This window comes from Micrasema longulum, unplaced genomic scaffold (genome assembly GCF_059751315.1).
Source record: "Micrasema longulum isolate JH-2025_06_02 unplaced genomic scaffold, ASM5975131v1 h1tg001056l, whole genome shotgun sequence".
Classification (NCBI taxonomy): domain Eukaryota; kingdom Metazoa; phylum Arthropoda; class Insecta; order Trichoptera; family Brachycentridae; genus Micrasema; species Micrasema longulum.
In genome coordinates this window covers 319,347-341,933 of record NW_028278244.1, presented here as the reverse complement: position 1 = coordinate 341,933, position 22,587 = coordinate 319,347, and the positions used below count along the sequence as shown (strand labels likewise).

Genomic DNA, 22,587 nt, shown 5'->3' with positions numbered 1-22,587 from the left:
GTTTTTCCAATATAGAAATTTGGGCAATTAAAAAAATTTAATTTATAAATTCCCGGATGATTTGATTTATCATCCTTATCTCTACAATTTGTTAATATTTTATCTATATTATTTTTAGTATAAAAAGCTGGAATAATATTGTTAGGTAAAATTTGAGCGATATTATTAGAAAATGAATTAATGTACAAAATTCTACGCCAATTCTCATTATTGTTAGAAATATTTAGGGAACTATATAAGTATTTTTTTCTATAGTTTATTTAAAGTTTTTTATTTAAAATATTGTCAATTAAATTTGGTTCATAGCCATTGTTGCCGACGTAACGCGGCCTATGTCAACTTGGCGGCCCTTTCTGGGGCCTTTCAATATAACTTAGCATAGGAACTTCAGTATGTGTAAGCGAGGTACTACCTCCCCATTAAAGACCAGTATTTGTCACTTTCGGGGGTGGCCATCGCCATACTGAAGAATGTATAGACTAGGAATCATGTAATGTAATATTATTGTCTGCCTACTATGTTATGTAATATAAATTGTTCATTATTCTATATGAATGTTGATCGCCACGCGGTCGGCGGGGAACTGCGGCCGGGTTGCGGGAGGGGGGCGCCCTTATACGTGGCGCGAGAGAGACCGATAGAGCCGGCGAATGTGCTCGCTATCTCTCTCGCCACGTGATTGGTCAACCTAGTACCGCCCGCTATTGGCCTAGCACCGCCGCCGCACGGCAAAATGTATTGTATATATAGCCCCGCCGGGCAAATAATAAATCAGTCAACTCGTCACGCTACTAAGGGCTTTTACTCTCCACCTCGTCTCGCTGCCTTGCTTCAAACCAGACCTCATCGCCACCTGGAATATTTGACCGCCGCTACCCCCCTGGACTTGGAACTCGGATACTCTTTGGATTGGATTTTGGACCCCGGATAATTTGGACCCTTGGCTACTTCCCCGGAACACACCTCGCCGTTCCCGCCGACGGAGAGATATCGGCCTTACAACCTGGTTGCCTGATTCAGGATTGCGGCCGCCAGTGCTACTCACTAGCGACCCCGCAAGGGATCTCTAGGCAGCGATACCTCCCCCGGAGCTTATCGTTCGTCGGCCGAGGCACGCCTACGCTCGGCCACTCTGCTTTGACATCAGCACCGACAGTATACAGTTCTTGTGACGGGCGCGATTGCTACGGAAGCCAGTGATCCGCTGCGTCTGTTACAGCCATTATTGAAAGCAATGCTCTTTGTAGTATTTAATTCTAAGTCAAAATTATTTTTATTTTGTGGTATTGAAGTAAGACGATGTATCATAGAATGAAAAGCAGAATGTTTATGTGATAAAGGATGATTAGAAGATTTATGAATGACCGTATCTGTATATGTCGGTTTTCTAAATATTTTAAATTCAATTTAATTTTTTGTATTAATTAAAGTTAAATCTAAAAAGTTAAGTTGTGAATTTGATTCCATTTTAAGAGTTAATTTATTTTCTGATGGAAGGAATTTAATAAATTTTAAAATGAATTTCATTGACGATCTTAGTTTAATTCCTGACGATGAGGTAGTAACCTCGAAACCGGTCAAAGTGTAACTCTAAATTAAAGTGGTTTATACAAATTTATAGACATATAAGTGTAAAATGTCGTACCACAAAGTGAAAAATGTTTTTGATTACAATAATATAACAATTTTATTTATAATAATAACAATGGCTTTCAATAATAACAACCACATTAATTACTTTAAAAAGTTCATTTTGTTTAGTTCATGTTCTGTTTGTTAAAAAATATACATAATCAAAATGTCAAACCAATTATAAGTGATAAGCAAATCGGAAAGATGCTAGATTCTGATTTGGATTTTAAAGTAAGGTAGGATGAATATTTTGATGACGATATTCAAAATATTTTGTTGTTTCAATATATACCACGGAAAACTCAGATATGTAGGAACTTAAAAAATAAAAGTCATAAGGACAAGTATTTTCAATATAACAATAATAATAACATATAAGATGAGTAACTTTGTGATTTTACTTCTCACACATAAATTTTAAAAATCATAAGATCATATATTGGATGAATTTCGAACAAATAATAAGCTTGGTTGTTAAGTTATATAAACAAATGCATTGAAGATATAATTATTTAAGAAAGTAAAAAGTAAAAATTATAATTCTGTACTTACATCAACACTTTTTAAAGAAGGTGTTGTAATTTGCATGTGCTGAAGGGTGCATATTTCTTGTTTATCAGAATCATAGAAAGAAAAATTTACTCCTGAACAATTAACAAATAATGTCCAAGGAGTAATTTCAATTATCACAGAATCAATAGATGGAATTTCATAATTTGTGCTAACCTAAAAAAATAAAAATTAACTTTATAAAAATAATATTATTTTTAGAATCCAGTGAATATAATCTACAAATTTAAATTGCAGCAATGCATTTAGTTAAGTCAAAAATCTAAGCTTTGTATAATGTAAATAAGTAAAAATGATTATGTTTACATATTAGAAATAAATAGTATTAACATACGACAACTTCTTGGGGATACTTTTGGTGCAGGGGGACCCATTGGTAATCTTCATATGTCACATAAGGCCCTAGATTCACATTATTTTTCCTGAGAAGCAACACATATTAAACAAACACTGAAATCTGAAATGTTAATACCATATTCTACTATTCTCAATTTAGAGATATTTCTTACCATTCCTTCAAATTCTGGAATGTTGTTGCAACATCATGTTTATTATTTCGATTCTGGAATAATGTACGTTCTTCATCAAAATTTAAGTGAAATGTGGTTTCTTGAAAGTTTTTTAATTTTTCGCTGCAAATAAATGTACATCGAATGAAAAATCATAGTTTGTCATCAAAGTACTAAATAAATATTTATAAAAGGTCATCTTATAAATAATGTGTTTTTGTATGCTCCTACGCCAACAAAAATACATTTTTTTTTTTTTTTAAATTGCCTATCTTTCTTATATAAAATTAACTTATTTTTTGTTACAGCTGTTTCGCCTTACAAGGGCATTATCAAAACTTTTAAGGTAAAACAGCTAAACCAAAAAACAAGTGGAACTTATGAAACATTGAACAGAAAAACTTTAAAAAAATGTTATTTTGAAAAAACATATTAGGTCATAAAATATTTTATATTTTATCTTATTTGTGAGATTTTTAAAGTGACTAAATTCGTAATACACAAAATTAAAGATTATAATAAAATAATTTGTTATTTTTTAAATGCAAAAACAATCCGTATTTCACCAAATGAAATATTTTATTTATGGCCCGACATGTACCTGATGTATTTTACACAGCGCAGCTTAATATTTATCACTAAAAAAAACATACAAAGATGGAATCAACATTTAGTAGTTCGTAACACTTTATGATAATTTATTATCCTATGATAATATAGTAATGTCAGGAGCAACTCTGAAGAACGCGAAATAGTTGTACCTTGGAAGCAGGACCACTCTGGGATGGGAGAACAAAAAGAGAAGTCGACTGCCGCATACACCGAGAGAGGCTTGCATTTAACAAAAAATCAAAGATTTTTGAGTCAAATAACATCAATTAAAAATTCCACAAACAGCTTGCTAAGACATAAGTATGGAGCATATTGATGTACGGTTGTGAGACATGGTGCCTTACCGAAAGAGATAAAAAAAGACTAGAGGCCACCAAGATGTGGTGCTACAGAAAAATATTAGGAATTTCTGGGAGAGACCACATCACTAATGACGAGGTTCTCAGCAGAATCGAAGAAGGGAGGCACCTAATCAAAACCATCTCAGACAGACGACCCCAATGGATCGGCCACATTATACGCCATGAGGGTCTCCTGCATGACATCATAGAGGGAATGGCTGAGGGGACGAATTACAGAGGGCGCCCCCGACGGGAATATTTGGAGCAAGTGTGCGAAGATTTAAACTGCGCCTCATATGTCGAGCTGAAGATAGCTGCAGAGAATAGAGACCAATGGAGGACGAGATGCAGGACTTTGCTGCAAACCAATTCCCAGGATTGAGACTGGGAAGAAGACATCTTTATTTGTGTTTTTTTTATGTTACTATGTAGACATGTTGGAGTTTGACATTTGAAAATATTTACAGGTAGCAATCACGAAAAAGCTTATAATTGTACTTTCATGTAATTTGTAAACGTTATATTTGATTTGTAAATAGCTTATGTCTGTTTGCCTTCATAATATATATTTTTTTAAACTTTGGAAAATTGGTACCATGTCCGGGAGGATGAATAGTGCAGTTCTGTCTGTGAAACAGAACTAGAACCAGAACCCTAGACATAAGTCTACCTCATATTGTAGTGGTTGGCACATTCACCTACCATACTTGATGTCTTGGGATTGATTCCTGGCAGGGTAAACATGAAATATTTATTTTTAACGTGGATTTACACTACGGTATTTAATTGTTCCTGGACTGGCCATCTTGAAGCGGAGGAGTGATCTCCTTACCTCCCATTTAACCAAAATGATCCAGATACGCTGCACTTGGAATGCAGTGCCCTTAGCACCATTGAGTGGGGGTAGGGGAATTATGATGATAATGATAATTTAGCAACGCTGATAACAAAGATTTTTATTTCACAAGAAAAAAAATATTTACCTGTCATGAAATGATATAGTATATTTCGTATCTGTAGATCCAGGTATTTTTAATGAGTCAAGAACACCTTGGCCGACAATGTATAATTCTTTCACGTATTTAGGATCTTCTGATTCCACAGAAATCTTAAAAAAATGAAATCAATGTAAAGAAAAAAGTATTTATTATATTTATTTGCTAAAAAACAAAATGATTTTAGTTAAACTCAATATTGTTAAACAGTATACATTTATGGATAAATAATAACTATGTTTTATTCTTGGCAAAGGGCCAAAATTAAGTACTATCTATAAAATTGTATACCTGTAGAAATTATAACGGACTCAGTATTGATGTAGACATTTTTAACTGCACTTTGCATTTGTACAGAAAATTTCTTCATGGGGTCGATTATTTGGGATAGTTGCTGAATGTACATCTTGAGTGGTTTATGCTATGCATATGTGCCGCATGTAATGTATATGTTTGTGTATGTTTTATATGTGCGTTCATGTGTGTGCGTGGATGGCTCGGAGTGTACATTCGGTATTTTTATTTATTTTAATTTATTACCTCCATGGAAAACGCAAATGTCAACAATTATCTTTTTTTCACCTAAAATTCTTATTTATTTTTTATTTTTTGTCACATTTAATGTTTATATCTTTTTAATTTATGAAAACTTAATTGGTCTTTTTATGTTAAAAAATTGTTGTTTTTAATACTGATTTTGTATGACTGTATGTTTTCTAAATAAAATAAAATAAAATAAAAATAAAATAAATAAAATATATGTTTTGTTAATTTTGAATCATGATAAGGTGCACAGATAGTGGTGCGTTTGTTTTAAGATATGGTATAGTGATATGGAAATATTGTATTTACTGTTGTAATGAATAAATTAAATTAAATTAATAGAGATAAAATCTGCTCCTCAGCTTATAAAGCCACCAAAGTAATGGACAAAAAAAATTACAAATGAAAAAAATATTGAAATTGCACAATATAATATAGGTGAAATGTTTATTACCCAACTTTTAAATAAATATATAGTGATTTTTTAATTACTAATAGTTGTTCGAATGATTACACATCAATAAGTGATAATTAATGTGTAAGATAATTACTGAGAAAAATCACACTAACCCTTAGCTCCCTGGCGGTATAAACTTATCTTAGTGCAAATATTTCTCTTATATGAGAATGAATTTAATGTAACTAATCACTGTCGGTAAATATTATGACATTTTGAAGTAATTCATTTGAAAAAATGACTCAGTTTTGTGTATAGCTGTCACCCGTTTGGTTGTGTAAAATTACTACTCCTTTACAAACTTCAATATTATAATTATGATAGCAAGTTCTTTCGTTTTCAATATTTTTGTTGTTCGATTATACCATTGTTTTTTCATTTATTTTTGTAAATATATCATACTGCGAAAATAACAACTTTTTAATATTGTAATTCCCTGATAGTACAAATTTGTACCACTGCTTATTTTTTTACATAGTATGAAGTTTACAAAAATCAAGAAAAATGCATAAAAGTTTTCAAGCTATAAATAACATAATTTGAAAAGAAAAAGTTCAAAAACTCTGCTAAATCTATGTTTAGGGATCAAAGAGTTAAGATGTTGATTATGAATGCAAAATTACTTAGGTGTACTGTAACTTAAGTAAAATATTTTCTTACCATCAGTGGCTCGAATAAATGGGATCTCACAAAGTACATCGGTGATATGACTACTAAAATCCTTTCAATGTCAGGGTCAATTATAACTCTGCACCATATTGACATGTCAAGTTTTTTCTCCATTGGCACTTAAAACAAATAAAAACAAAAATATTTACACTATTAAATACACAATATGCTATTTACGAGGGTTTCCTTTTATATTTCGAGATTATAGTAAAAAAAAAAAAAACATTACGATCAAAAATGGCTTTTTTGTGTTTTGAAATATTCTCTACAATGATTATTATTCACTTATTCACTTTTGCATCCGTTTGAACCAATTTTTGAAGCACTTTTGCCACTCAACTGAGGTTCCTCTGAAACATGCATTTTGAACGCATCAACCGCTTCTTCAGGTGCCGAAAAACATTGACCTCACATTTTTTTGATGTTCGGGAATAAAAAGAAGTCATTGGGTGCCAAATCAGGACTATACGCGGATGAGTTATTTCGATGTTGTGACCGGTCAAATATTCAATTGTTTGTGCCGATGAATGAGAGCTCGCATCGTCATGGTGGAAACTGATCTTCCGTCGGCAATTGGTTTTTCTAATTTCTGCAAAGACTTTTGGCAGACAAATGGTTGTGTACCGTCTTACGTTGCACCAAAGGTACGGTTGTGACATGTCCAGTTTTTGGAAAAAAAAGGTGACCATTTATTTGAAGTGCTTCGCCTGCGAACAATTTTTGTTGGATTTCACTCATCTTGAAACACCCATACCGTCGACTGCTGTTTTGTTTCAGAATCATACGAATATATCCAAGATTCATCACCTGTCATGATTTTATAGGCATGTTTAGAAGCACCGCAATCATATTTTTCGAGCATTTCTTTCGACCATTGGACACAAGCCTTTTTTTGAGCAATTTTCAAATTATGTGGAATTGATCTTCCATTATTAGTTGACACCCAGCATCAATATTTTTTGGTACAACAATAAATTTTGGACAACTTTCCGAATCCGCAAACAACTACGCTATGGGGCGGACTTTTCTCCACTCGATTTTCTTTTTCAGGATTTTTACCTGAGAGCAGCCATCGAGTTGAAAACACTCATCCAGGACTCTGATTCTGTTATATATTCACACAGAACTGTATTCGTATCCTGCCCAGACACAGACCATGGACAGAATTTGGAATAAATATGTACACATATATTTATTTCAAATTCAGAATAAATTAAGAAACATTACAAAATGAAATTGAAAAATAAATACCTTTTACAAGCCACGGAACATTGTCTTTAGGGCATTCTTTCAAGGGGATATCGCCAGTCCAACTTGTTGAACCCTCAAATCGAATTCTGTTAAAACCAAAACTAAATGTTAGAATTATTTCAATTACATTTATCAGAAATAGGGATGAAGTTGTATATGTATATTTAATATGTAATGAAATTTTTATAACACGCTTGAGGTGTTTTTTGCATAAATAATACCCAATTAACCACCCATTATTTTATTATTTGCAAAATCTCCTTTATGGCAAAAGCCTTTACACCGAAAAAAGACTTATTTTAATAAAAATAAATATGAGAACATACAGTTGTTTATTTATTTACTGTATATATATTTATACAGAGTGTTCACGAAACCCTGTCACATCCGAAACCGCGATGATCAGCATGACCAAGAAGACATATTGGCACATTAAAATAATTTTTAGAATGAATAAATTTTAAAATATTAAATATGAAAAAAAGCAAATGGTTGCTTACTTCTGCAGGGGAGAAACGAGAAGGTAGGAGGGGTGAGTCTGATACTGCGCCACGCTCATATCAGACTCCCCCCTCTTTAATTATTAATTTGTTTTTTTAAATATTTTATTTTTTTAAATTTTCTTTGTTCTAAATATTTTTTAAAATATGCTAATATGTCTTCTTGCCCATGCTGATCATCGAGGTTTTAGATGTGACAGGGTTTAAAGAACATCCTGTATACAGGGAAGCCAAGTACTAGACATAAAAATAATGTAGGGGGTAGAACACCCCAAGGGCTTTTAAATAAATATTTCATATCAACCGTTTTGGGAATCGAACCCGAGTCCTCTTGCATGGTAGGCAAACACGCTGACCATCACACCGCGAGGCCGACTATAACTACTATAATTACTAGGTGAGAAAGAATATCTTACATTGTAATGTATTTAGGGTTAAGCCTACGTATTATTTGGTGCTAATGTATTGAGTAATTTCTAGAGTAGTTTGTAATTATTTTTATCAATATTATTTTAATGTAAATTATGCATCATTTATAAATCATTTATACATCATTTATAAAATATACAAAATAGACTTAAAAAATATAAATAAAAAGACAATTAAATCTAAAAATAATCAACACAAGCGCTATATAACACAGGTTAGGCCCTGGTTAAGCATAAGAACACAAACATAAGTAAATAATATTACCTAAATGTTATATCAGAGTTGTTATCAATTATCAATGAAGGATTTTGGCAGTTTTTCTCAAGAGTTAATATAGAGAATGTTTTGGATCCTTTACTCCCAAATACCTGTAATAATTAAGGGAAGTATTATTAACAATATTTTGGAAACGCGGCCAAGCTGAAAGGGGATGAAACCTTTATTGATCTGACTAAATAACTTCATCACCTAAAAACGCAAATGAAGAATAAAAACAGGTAAACAACTAATAAAGGATAAATTATTGTCTGAACCTAAATTTAAAGCAGGTGCAGTGTAATTGACCTTTTTGTTTAAGTATCTCCCTTTAGGGTGAGTCTTAGTTTTCAATTGAACAAAAATGTCATATTGACTTGTACAAATCGTGATAAGCAGTTGACAAACGTTAAGAAATAATAAAGTTTTAATATCATTAAATTGCGATGTTTAAAACATAACAACAGAAATATTTAAAGTTATAAAAAAGATGGTTTAAAAAGCTGTCATAAAAATGGAAAAAAAATTGCCGCGATCTATATGATTGTTGTTTTTAGTGATGCCATAAAAAAAAGTGATACCGTATGAATAAAATTTCCCAGCATGTAGGGGAAAAATTTTTTTTGCAAATTCAAAATTCTATTTTCGTTTTTTTTTTATTTACACATAAAATAATTTTAACATGCTATTTTTAAATCAAATAAAAAAACAGATTACATAATATTGTTTGAAAAAATATAAAAATATTTTTAGTGAAATCATAGAAAATAGGAATAAAAATATTGTCAATTTCCATTTATCATCGTTTTTACTATTTTTCTGCAAGTATATGTACACTTTAGTGTAGCAAATCAATTTTATTTTTATGTAATTCCTAATTTTTCCATAAATTTTTATTTCCTCACTTTAGCGTTTTCCTCAGTTTTACACTTTTTTGTCTTACTCTCTTGAAAAGCGTAAAAAGGGGATTTTACTGTAATATATTATGGTTTAATCACAACCAATTTATTTTTACTTAAGTATTGAAAATTTGGTCCAAATAACTCACATCAGAGATATCCAATCACTTCCTAGCAGTTTGCGTTTCAAAAAAAGTTGTGTAACCTTTATTTCATAATTACATACCTTTATTTCTACAGTTTCCTCAAATAAGCTTCTAAATTTCAGTCTTCCCATAAGTGTAACAGAATTTTGCCATGGACTAATCTCTTCAACTAATATGATTAGGCTTCGGTTGGATTCCTCAAAGTTACATCGTTGTACACCACACATGTCTATCTGGAATTCTATAACAAATTTTGTTTTTATTTATTTCATACTGAAAATAAACATACATCAGATATACATAGATAATAGGTACATGGATATACAGGCACTACCTTTTTGGAACATAGATTTGTGGATGATTCCAACTTGTTGCTTGAGAATATTAATTTTAAATGAATTTATGTTTTCTGTACAATTCTCCGTAGTTCTCATGATTTGACTTGTATTTGATAAAGGTTATTTATTATTGTTATTTGTTATTAGTTATTTGTTATTTATAGTGAATCCTTTTGCAACATTTTTGATATTGTGAGTAATAATTATTTTCTTTACAATTGTTCAATCTTTCCAGTGGATAATAAAATTCTCAAAATCATGCCAACGCATTTGAATAGGTGTGTTTGTGTATCTAAGACATTGTCCCATAGGGCCAACTACTCTTTCATATTCTTTTTTTTTCAACTTTTGTACAATATAAATGCACAAAGGACGGTCTTATTGTTAAGAACAACATCTGCCAACCAAGAAAAACAGACTGGTGCAAATTGTTCATGATTTTTACCGTAAATTTTATATAAGATACAGTAAAACCCCATTTTTATGTTTTTCAAGGGAGCAAGAAAAAAAATGGTAAAACTGAGGAAAACTATACAGTAAGGAAATGAAAAATGTATGTAAAAAATAGGAATTACATAAAAATAAAATTAATTTGCTACACTAAAGTGTACATATACTTCCAAAAAAGCTGTAAAAACAATAGTAATTGGGGATTGTTCTTATGATATTTTTTAGACTATTTCCAATGATTTCACTTAAGGTATTTTCATATTTTGTATTTTTTCAAACAATATGATGTAATCTGTTTTCTTATTTGATTTGAAAACCGCATGAAAAAAATATTTTACGTGTAAATAAAATAAAAAACCAAATAAAATTTTCCCCTAAATGTTAGGAAATTTTATTTATATGTTTTTTTCATATAGATCGCTGCAAAATTGTTTCACACTTTTATGACAACTTTTTAAACCATCTTTTTTATAACTTTAAATATTTCTATAGTTATGTTTTAAACATCGCAATTTATTGATATTAAAACTTTATTGTTCCTAAATGTTTGCCAACAGCGTATCATGATTTGTATAAGTCAATATGACGTTTTTGTTCAAATGAAAACTAAAACTAACCCTAAAGGAAGATATTTAAAAAGGTCAATTACATTGCACATGCTTTGAATTAAGGTTGAGAATAATTTATCCTTTATTAGTTGTTTACATGTTTTTATTCTTCATTTGCGTGGCACACGGCACTATTATTATGACATAATTTTGGCTTTTTAGACACAGCAAATGAATTTCGAAAAATTTTAAACGTAAAACAAGGGTGGTGAAAAATGTAAAAAACATTAATTGGGGGGAATATTTGTATCAGAATGTATGAAGAAAAATGGGTCCTGAACATTTCGGTGTAAAAAATGGGAAAGAGGGAAAACGTAAAAATAAGGAACGTAAAAACGAGGTTTTTACCGTATTTTTATTACAGCTTTTTATAGTAAGCAGATAAAGTTTATACAATATAAGATGTATTGATTAGAATCCATCCACCTTTATTTCAATATTGACATAAATATTTTACCATTAGATATCTGTTCCTGTTGATCGGCCAGTATTACTGTCAGCTTCCTGGGGTATTTGCTTGTAAACCAGTAGTAAAAGGTCCCATTACTCGGACTCAGGGTCACACTCTGAGTGGATTGCCATTGTCTTAAGATTATAGGTACTTCTGTATCATTCTTCAATAAATATTTGTGATACATGTCTACTGGATCAACAACAATGGTATCCTTAAATGATTTATTATGTGGCTATGAAAAAAAAAAAATAAAACAGAATAAATGACTACATATTAATATTTAATTTTATTTTAACTTCAGGGGCATGGTTATTAACATAACAAAAAAAAATGGCAATCGGACTCTCCAAATCCGCGAAATTTAAACTTCGTATACAAATACATTATTATTTTTGTGTTTCAGATTATATAAATTGTGAGGATATGCGGTGACAGGGAATGTTGATAAATAGGTATATGAACATTGTTTATCTGTCACTGTCTTGCAGATGCCTCCCATCAGTATCAACTGTGCAAAAAAGACAACTGAATATCGGACCTTTTAAGCCTAACTAAAATAGACAAAATCAACATTTTATTGCCTCGTTTTCCGCACCTCAAAACTGAACCGAATTTGTCAATTTTTTAGACAGTATCCAAATAAAATTTTCTGTATCGGTACATTTTTTGTTTTTTTTTTAAATAGTTTTCATATTTGTATTTCAATAACACAAAAACGTATGTACAAAAATGCATTTTCGAGTTAAGTATGCAGAAATGTTTCCAACTATCGGTTCTATCCATAACTCAAAGACATATCTATGCAAAATATATTCTAATTGAAAAATTTTATTAATGAACTCAATCTGGTTTTGCTGTAAAGCAAGATTAATCTCTTAACAAAAGTGTTTTCTCCTCTTGTAGCTATTAGCAATTTTGTAGATACATTTTTATGTTACTTATTGTGTAGAACAAGACAATTGGTAGAATTCCATATTTAATTTGGTAATGTATCCAAAATAAAACAAGTTTATTGGATTATAATTCTACTTTATTTTTTATAAAATATTTTTATAAAAAACAGTGTTTTTTTTGTTGTTTAAAAATGTCCTAACAAGACGAAACGCGTCACAATATACCCTTTGTATATTTTATAAAAAATAAAGTAGAATTTTAATCCAATAAACTTGTTTTATTTTGGATACATTACCAAATTACATTTTTATGATTTAACCCATCCATATCACACTTTTAATATTATTTTTTTAATCAAAAATGTAAAAAACATTTTGATGATTATGTTATTACAATGATTCTGAAGATATTTTGTATCTTTGATATAAATAAACATTACAAATATTATAACTTCACAGAGTTTTCTGAAAGAGTTAAAGCGGAATTTTTCCTGTTTTGTATCAGTTTATAAAAAAAGAAATATAATAATAAGCACAAAAAAAAACTCTAAAATATGACTAAACAATTAATAATTGTGATGTCTTTCACCTGGCATTGGAAAGCACTAAATGTATTAATTAAATGTGGTCCAATTCGTGCTCCTGATTGGAAAATCTTTAAGTCAACTCCAAATCGAGTTTCATCTTCTTTTTCTGCTATTACTGGAATAGGTCCCCCCCACCAGATGCTGAGGCATAAATTCTTGCACCATAATACTCGTGCGAGACTAAAATCGGATCCATCCAGTAAGTCAAGCCTAAATTTAAAATGCAATCAACACTAAGTTACAAAAAATAAGTTGTCCATCTCAGTTGAAATATCTATAAATCTTGAAAAATTTTCTCAACAATCTTGTGAACAGACTTTACTAAAAAAATGGTGTTAGCATGATTTAAAAAACAAATGTTTGATTTACTTACATAACTTTTGCTTCTATTTTAAATATTCCTGTGTTTCGATTCCAATTATTTGAATACATTTTTACATTATCAATACTTATTTTACAATATGTGAGTCCGCAAGGAGAGTCTGATTTCATACTAAAATATCCATCCTGTTCCTCAAACAAAAAATTCCTAGAATAAATAAAAATAAATATTTAGATTACAGCGTGATTATTCTTACAGGATAATATGTTGACTCTCAAACTGAATCAACAAAATGCCGATTTCACTTCCATAAATGCATTTTTCATGGAACAATAAGTACACAGAATAACATTTATGTCATTTTCTATATTTAAAACATTTGTATATTTATTTTGAAACAAACAAAAATACAGGAAATTAAATGTAAATATTACATAAAATTATTTAGATAGATTAAGAAAAGTGTTAAATTGAAAATATTCACATAACATGAAGATTATACCTAATGGACTGGCTTTCATATAATGAGGAAATTCAGCTCTACGGGAAATTTAATAAAAATGTTTTCTTACACTTGGTAAAAATTAAAGCATTAAATTATATGGCAAAGTTTCTTGAAAATGTACAATTTAAATATTTGAATAAAAATGGACTACTTTGAACGACATCACTAGTTCATATATGAATCAACCATGATAAAAGAGTTGCGAAAGATTTGCGGTTTACTTACTGTCAACGAACCAATCAACAGAACTGACCAAGAAAAAGCAGAAGAGAACTTGAGACGTCACACACGGAGTAATTTCAGAAATACAAAAATTGTTTTACATGAGTCTTATATAAAAATTTTTTTTTTTTTTTTTAACTAATGAACTCCCTCATTGTTATATCTTGGGTATACTGGCAAAAAACGTAACTAGAAAATATGCGGATTTGACGCAATGATGCAGTTTTGTAAAGCTTTTAACGCTCTACAAACTGGCAAAATACACTAAGTTGTATTAAATTTTATATATCTGTAGTTTTAAAAATAAATTTAAGGTTAAGTCGTATACCGGGTATTTTATTCAGGCAAAAAGCTATAAATAACTTCATATTTACTTAATATAAAATTAAGAAACGGAAAAATTAAAAACATGTTTTTAAATGAGCACTTAACATCTTACTATATTTAAATAAGATATAAAAGAGCAAAATTGGAAAAAAAAACTTAAATGCCTGAATTCTCAAAACGGGGATTTGAGAGTTAAAGTGTTTTGCCAGTATACCCAAGATATATGAGGCATATCCAGAAAGTAAGAGTAATCAATTTTTCTATATAAAAATAAATAAATATTAAAACAAAAAAATTACAGTACATTGTTTGTATATATATGACTTATTTTTCCACGTAGTCGCCTTCCCGTTCTATGCAGGTTGTAAGTCGTAGCACAAGCTTTTTGATGCCCTCCTCAAAGAACTCTCCCACCATCTCCTTTGTCACTTCAAGACCTCTTATTTCATCTCCTCGTTGGTTAGAATTTTTTTCACCCATGCGAGTCTTCAGGAAGGTGAAAAGATGAAAGTCTGAAGGCAGGGGAGTTAGGGGAGGCAGGGGAGTTCAAAATGTCCCAACCAAACGAGTTCAAACGCGCCTTGGAGTGCTAGTGAGTTGATGGTCGTCCAGGTCGATTTTTGTCTTTGATGCATTTTCTGCCTTCTGTCAATTGTTTATACAACTTGTACAAAAATATTGTGACTTTACCTGGTCACCGAAGGCCTTCTGCAATATTCTCAACGTTTCAGAAGCACAAATTTCATTCCGCAAACAAAATTTAAGGCAACTTCTCAACAAAATCAAACATTTGAAAAATCACTAAATTAAATTTTGTTGTTCACAAAACACGTTCGTAACTATTGGACAATTGACCTCAAGTTAGATAGAAAGCATCCAGTCCACAATTTTGAAAAAATTAGATATTGGTGTTATCGGGTACAAAAAGGTCAATTATATGTTCTGCTAAAAACACTCAGACCGCTTTCACACACAAAACTGTAATAATCACCTTCTGAAAATAGTGTCGATCACAAAAATGGCATTTCTCAATTTGCAGAAAACACCCATAGCACTAGAAAAATCTTACGGTATTTTAAAAATCATTCCAACTGGTCAAATACATCATTAGATTCTTGTTTGTAATATAAAAAAAATGTATTCATTGTTTTGTCAAAGTTAAAAACATTCCAACTGTTTTGTAAATTTGATTATTCACTCTTTTCACAAAGGTGCTATTATCGCAGTTTCACTTTTCTATGGCTGGCTGCTTTCTGCATAACTACGTTCAAATGCAAATATTGACATGAAATTTGATAGATGTCAGTGACAGTACTACCAACCTAAAAAAAAAGATTTGACAAAATTAAAGAGCTAGCGTATTTAAAATAAAAAATTCACCTTATTTTTTTTATCACAGTAGTATGTTTATAACTGTCGAGGTGAGTGCATGATTGTTTGTTTGAAGAAAAATACTTGACCATGTTACTGTCTTAAGCTGCAAAGTTGGGAAAAGAAAGGCATTTGTGTGCACAAACAAAATAAGCCATTAATTGTTTATAAATACATCCAGAAAAAGGCAAAGTATTGATGAAGGTGATTAATTTAACATTTTTTTATATTTGAAATTTAAACAACTTACGAAACTGTCGAGTAATTGTAAAAATTAACTTCTGCAGAAGAAACTCTTAGAGCAACTTGTAATTTCGGTAGAGCATTCGGTGAAGAGTAAGAATCAACGCGGAGGACGCTGGCTAATAAACTGCTGTCTACAGGAAGACTCGTGCTACACTTAACCTCAGCAGCATAGCAATTCTGCAATCATAATACATACTAACTTCACTAAATCGTTGAGGCATCGCAATAATTTTCATCACCAACGGTGAATAAGGCACTGCTTTGGTACTCCAATCGCAGTCTGATTCGGTCATTTACTATGCACGTGATAACAAGACGATATCACGCTTCAGGTGCCAGTAAAAACAGCTTTATAAAAAATATTTCATTTCAACCATGTCAGGGATCAAACCTGAGATTTCTCGCATGTTAGGCAAATTATTACCATAAGGTAAATCCACTTTTACTGAAATAGAGGATTTCTTGATAGATGTTTTAATGATCGGAAAACATATAAACTGTTATTGACTGATTTGGGTGAGTACTTTACACACTGTGAAACATTCAACATTTACAATCCAGCCAGTGATTGAACCGAAAGATTTCATTTGATAAACAATAACATACTGTGACTTGTAAGTCTAAAATTATTATTTTTAAAATAGCTTCAAATATTCACCGTATCAGTATGTTGAGAAGGCCTAGTGAACTTAAGTTTTTGAAATAAATATTCAGTATTATGATCACTATCTAAAGCTTCCATTTCGTCTTCAGTAGATTGCATTACGATTCGCCAAGTTGATGCCATGACCATATCTAAAAAATAAAAGAAATTGTTAAAAGCCTTGTTAAATAAACTTAACATTTCAAATACATAAATACACCACTGGCTATAGAAGACAGCTTTTGATATACCTAAACATTACCACATATCTAAACTTATAAATGTAAAAGAATACTATTATATTATGTACATTTATATATACACCTATGGACAAAAAAAGTTCGCACTTACCTGCTTTCCCTAACTCTAAGTTTACCTGTCCCTAATTCTTAGAAATCATTTTATTATTTAACAATTGGTTCTGCGTATTATTCAGGACTATATTGGGTATACATTTAAAGTTATTACATTTTAGCTACATAAGCTATGTCTGAAGAAACAACGCTACGAAAATATGGAGAGTTCGGGTCAAATGTCTATCGCGATAAAGTCAAAAATTATTACTCTGTCGCAGGAAAATATTTCGAATAAATTTCTCTTAGAATCAGTTTCTTGGAGTGTTCTGTGAGAATTTTTATTAAAAACAATTATGAAACCGGCTCTCTGAAGCGAAAAAAGGGAAGTGGTTGGCAGCACATGACAACTCCTAGAGAAGATCAGCTGATTGCCAAGCTTATCAACCTGATTGCCAAGATTCCAAGCAAAAAGCCCCGCAAAAAACCTCTTCTAACGAAGAAAATGAAGAAGGCTCATCTAGATTGGGAGAAAATGCACCAAAATAGGAAGACGGATGATTGGAAACAAGTCATATTCTCCGATGAATCTAAATATAATGTGTTTGGTCCAGATGGAAAAAAAACTAGGTGAAAGATTTTACCGTAAAAATATTACCCAAACCGTAAAGCATTCATCCTGTCATGATATGGGGGTACATGACAGCTCATGGTTTGGGTCCACTTCAGCCCAAGGCACCATGAATGCTATACAATTTAAGAGAATTATGCGTTTCCCACAGTTGAAGACAAAACAATTCAGTTCAAATCCTGTTTTCCAAGACGATTCTGCGCCTTGCCATCGAGCTCGATCTATGAGTTAGATAACTTTAATTTATTTACCTAAACTTTTGTAACTTGATCTGTAATATCATACATTGTTACTGAATTAAAAGAGTCTTTTGGAGTTATATCACTGAGCTGGCCTGGACAGTCGGCCGGCGGCCGACTGTCCAGGCCAGCTCAGACCTTAACAGCCCGGACCTTAACCCGAAAGAAAATTTATGGTTTATAATGAAATTAAAAATTGCCAAGAAAAGGGGTCAGAAACACTCAGGAATTTATTGAAATCATCAACCATGTTTGGGAATATGAAATATCATTGGATATTATAAATAATTATTATTTGTCAATGCCAAAAGAATGTATTTAGTAATTAAGAGCAAAGGCGATATAACAAAATATTAAAATACCATTGAACCCGAAAAATTAGTTTTATTTTTATATTCTTCTGTTTAAAATATAAGTCTGTTTATCCTTTATACAAATCTATTAAGCAAATGTAATTGTTTGCCAGGCCCAATAAAAACAGAGTACCATAAATCAATTGCATCGGGTACGAGAACAATGGTAGAGGAACAAATACCTGAAAACTACCCTATTTCTAAACATATCATAAGCTTTTATTTTTACTTAAAAATATTACTTAGTCGTCAGATCTACCAAAACATGTATTAAAAAAAATTCAAGCAGATAAGGAATATTTTTTTTTATTAAAAAATTTATTATCAGTGCAAACTTTTTTTTGTGTGTACTTGTACAAATGTTTTCTGTCAAATATTAGTCAGTTATATTTTGATTAGAAAATAATTACAATCTTATGTTTAAATGTTATCTTGTGATTTTATTTTATTTCATTTACAGACTTATTCTGTTCTGTATTAATGATGAAATATTATATTTTAATGAACATGGTAAAGCGACCAAACGTTAAAGATACAGCGCTCCCCTGACATAAAAGTATTGATAAAAATAAATTCTTACTGTTGTCGTGCACTTTAAGGTCGACTTTTACGAGTTGGCTATCCTGTACAGAAAATTGCATGTAATTCTGATAACACTGCATTATATTTGAATAGTACTGAAGTGTACAAAGAATATTGTCAATAAAGTCTTCATTTGATTCATCCAAATCATCTTGATTTTCTTCATTAATATCCTGAAAGAAAGAAAGTACAACCAATAAACATAAAAAATTACCATACTTTTAATTTTTGTCAATCTATCAACAGAACTTCAAACATGAATCGATAGTTTTTTCATTGTTTGTTATTGCTTAGATATTTTCATGAACTAAATGTTGGATAAGTTTAAATTTACATTATTTTTTAATAAGAGTTCCTTTGTGGTCCCAACGTGGCGCAGACGGCGACCCCATCAATAGTTTATTTAGATTAAATGCCACAAGCGAACGCAATGCTCATTTTTGGTTTGATTGTAAATAGAAATTTCAACCTGAACAATGAACCCTGTGGAAGACCGGAGACTAAGGTGGAAAATGAGGAATTGAAAGTGATTGTGGAAGCAGACCCATCTCAAACTACGACTGAGCTAGCAGCAGCTTTCAATGTGAGTAAGTGACAAAACCATATTAAGTCAATTACATGAAATAGGCAAAGAAAAGAAGCTTGAGAAATGAGTTAAATAAACGCCAGCGGAAAGTTGACGTCGATGCCTGCATTTCTTTGCTGAGCTGATACAAAAACAGGGAATTCTGAGTTGGATCGTTATTTATCATGAGAAATAGATCTTGCACAATAACCCTAAAAGTAAATTGCAGTGGTTCCAGCCAAACAATGCCCAAAAAGGACCCCAGCCAAACAATTTATAAAACAAAAGATCATGCGAAAGAAGCTTATGGTAACAGTAGGGCGGTCCTATGTCGGCGTTATCCACTGCAGCTTCTCAAGATCTGGCTCAACTGTAACTGTATGCTGGTTACTTATTTATATACTAAATTTTCAGGTGTCACAATATTTTTTTTCTCAAACTGAAATTTGTAAAACTTTACCTTGAATGTTATTGGGTAGATCATAATCCTGGTAATGGCACGAGGATATGGATAGCACCACTCTAAGTAGTTGGATTTTAACAATACTTGGTACGGTTTTGGCTTCATGCAGCTCTTACTGGCTTTAATATATGCAAAAGCTCCCGCACTAAAAACATACATTCTTATAAATAAAATATAAATTAGGTGAATAATTGAAAAGTGATTTTTCAAAGTGGTCTAAGTCAAAAAAGATTGTTTAGATAAAAACAGTTATTTTTGTTTTGTCTGTTTTTATCAGATCAAGTGATTTTCTTCATATGACATATCAAAGTGATGTACACCGCAAGACAAAAAAAATTACGAGTTTACCTGCTACCGCGCCCCTTGACTTTACTGAACCCTTTTTCTAAGAAATCCTTTATCGATACCTCTTTCTTTTGTTTAATAAATTAAGGACACTATGTGTCACCTTTCTACAATATTTACATTTTAAAATGTCTCAACAGTCTTGTTTTACCCGCGTTTGAGTGAACATAACACAACAATCATGGAAAGTGCAAAGCAAATGTCGATTGCGATAAAATCCAAAATAATCACATTGTCGCAAGAAAACATATCTAATTGTGAAATATCTCGTCGAGTTGGGTATTCAGAAGGTGCAGTGAGGTTTTTATTAAAAAAAATCCAAGAAACTGGATCCATAAAACGGAAAAAAGGAAGCGGACAGGGGCGCGTGACATCTGCCCGAGATGATCGCTTAATAAAAAAAATTGTTATGCGCGATCGATTTTTAACGGCACCTGAAATACACGCAGAGGTGCAGTCTACCAGCACATCAACATTTTCAGTAAAAACAGTGTCCAGGCGGCTGTTGGAGCATGGTTTCCAAGCACGGAGTCCCGCAAAGAAACCATTACTCACGGACAAAATGAAGAAGGCTAGACTGGATCGGGCGAAAGAGCACCAGAATTGGACCTTGGAGGATTGGCAAAATGTTGTTTTCTCTGATGAATCAAAATTCAACCTTTTTGGTCCAGACGGCAGAAAGATAGTTCAACGAAAACGTGGGGAAAGATATCATCCGTCGTGCGTCACTCGAACCGTTAAACATTCACCCTACGTGATGATTTGGGGGTGCATGACAGCATACGGTTTAGGACCTCTAAATTTTGTACAGGGTACGATGAATGCCATTCAGTACAAAAAAGTGTTAAAAAAACATATTATTCCAACAATCGAGGACATTACGCAGTATACCGCGGACCCAATTTTTCAGGACGATTCTGCGCCGTGCCATAGAGCCCGCACTGTGAGTACAAATATACATATTTTTAAATGCATTTTGTGACCACATGATAAATAATTTATTGTTTTTTTATAGATCAATGAATTCAAGGAGAAAATTGGCTTAAAATCGTTGACGTGGCCCGGGAATAGCCCTGATTTGAACCCGATAGAATATTTATGGGCGATTATGAAAAAAAAAGTCGGGAAAAAAAAATCAAAAAACATTGAGGAATTAAAAAAAAACTTAATTCAAGTTTGGGAAGAAGAAATAACATCAGAAATTTTAGATTCGCTTTACGCTTCTCTAAATAATAGAATTTTACATGTTATAAAAAATAAAGGTGAATTCACTAAGTACTAAATATTTTTAAATGTTATAAATATGTTTAAATGTAAAATACTTTAATTTAAAATAAAGCGATAAGAACCTACTTCTTAAATATGAATTAAAAAATAACATGTCTTTTATTATTCCATCACAAACACTCGACCATAAATGAACCGTTATGGGTCTCTAAGGTTCGGGTAATCTGATACCTGATATATAATGGCAATTTCTAAGTACAATTCATGAGTAAGATTTTTTATTTTAACCTTGAAATAACGAGTAGTCATCACATATGTCAAACAATATAAAAAAAACTAATTAAATATCAAGAATAATTCATTATATGTCAATTTTAGTTTTTTTTGAGAACTCGTAAAGACGTGTAAGACTCGAGTTGTGGAATCAGATAACTTAACTCTTTCACCGCTAAGCATAGAGTATGTTTGCCATCACCCGTACGCGGCAGTATATTTTCAAGCGCTAAAAATCACAGGTGAGATTTTTAAATCGTCAAGTTATAAGAGACAAATGCATTTATCAGTATAATTTATCATTTAGTTATCTTTCCAAATACTTGAACTTCAATAATCAAATAAGTTTTTATGTGTACACTGAGAAATTACATCAATAAACATTCATATAAAAGTGTTCCAACAGATTTGTGAACAGAGCGCTAGCATTATGCTATATATACTCACTCGTGTTTATGAATGTGTTGATAAAACACTGCGTGGAGACACTTAAGTACAATAATTATTAGTATGTACGTCCTTTTTTTTTCTTTTTTTTTTAATAAAAAAAAAATGCGTTCTTATGATTTACCCAAATATTTCATTTTAAGGGCCATTTTAAACCAGTTATAAATAACTCATTATTAGAAAATGGTAATCAAGTTGGGGTATAGTGGGATTCAAACCACGGATCTTTGAGCCGTGAGTCCGAGGCACTAGCCACGGGACCACAACCCGATTTTATATCTTCAATGCACTGGTTTATAATATAACTCAAAAAACATATTATTTGTTCAAAATTCGTCGAGTGTTATGTCATAAATGAATATATATATATATATATTTTAACATTGGTTCATATT

General features: G+C 31.4%; 1 protein-coding gene across 1 annotated transcript in view; it reads right to left on the bottom strand.

Moving 5' to 3' along the window:
• Nucleotides 1–22,587, bottom strand: part of Vps13B (vacuolar protein sorting 13B) — a 153,276-nt gene that overhangs the window by 23,939 nt on the left and 106,750 nt on the right. The window contains exons 48-62 of the mRNA XM_088233101.1: nt 19,898–20,045; nt 18,871–19,045; nt 16,790–16,926; nt 16,136–16,308; nt 13,512–13,667; nt 13,141–13,348; nt 11,662–11,890; nt 9,889–10,049; nt 8,773–8,876; nt 7,580–7,665; nt 6,320–6,447; nt 4,648–4,772; nt 2,712–2,834; nt 2,537–2,624; nt 2,185–2,358 (exon numbers count right to left, since the gene is read on the bottom strand). Of these exons, the coding sequence (XP_088089227.1) occupies nt 2,185–2,358; nt 2,537–2,624; nt 2,712–2,834; nt 4,648–4,772; nt 6,320–6,447; nt 7,580–7,665; nt 8,773–8,876; nt 9,889–10,049; nt 11,662–11,890; nt 13,141–13,348; nt 13,512–13,667; nt 16,136–16,308; nt 16,790–16,926; nt 18,871–19,045; nt 19,898–20,045 (2,215 nt within the window). The remainder of the gene's footprint in view (nt 1–2,184; nt 2,359–2,536; nt 2,625–2,711; nt 2,835–4,647; nt 4,773–6,319; nt 6,448–7,579; nt 7,666–8,772; nt 8,877–9,888; nt 10,050–11,661; nt 11,891–13,140; nt 13,349–13,511; nt 13,668–16,135; nt 16,309–16,789; nt 16,927–18,870; nt 19,046–19,897; nt 20,046–22,587) is intronic.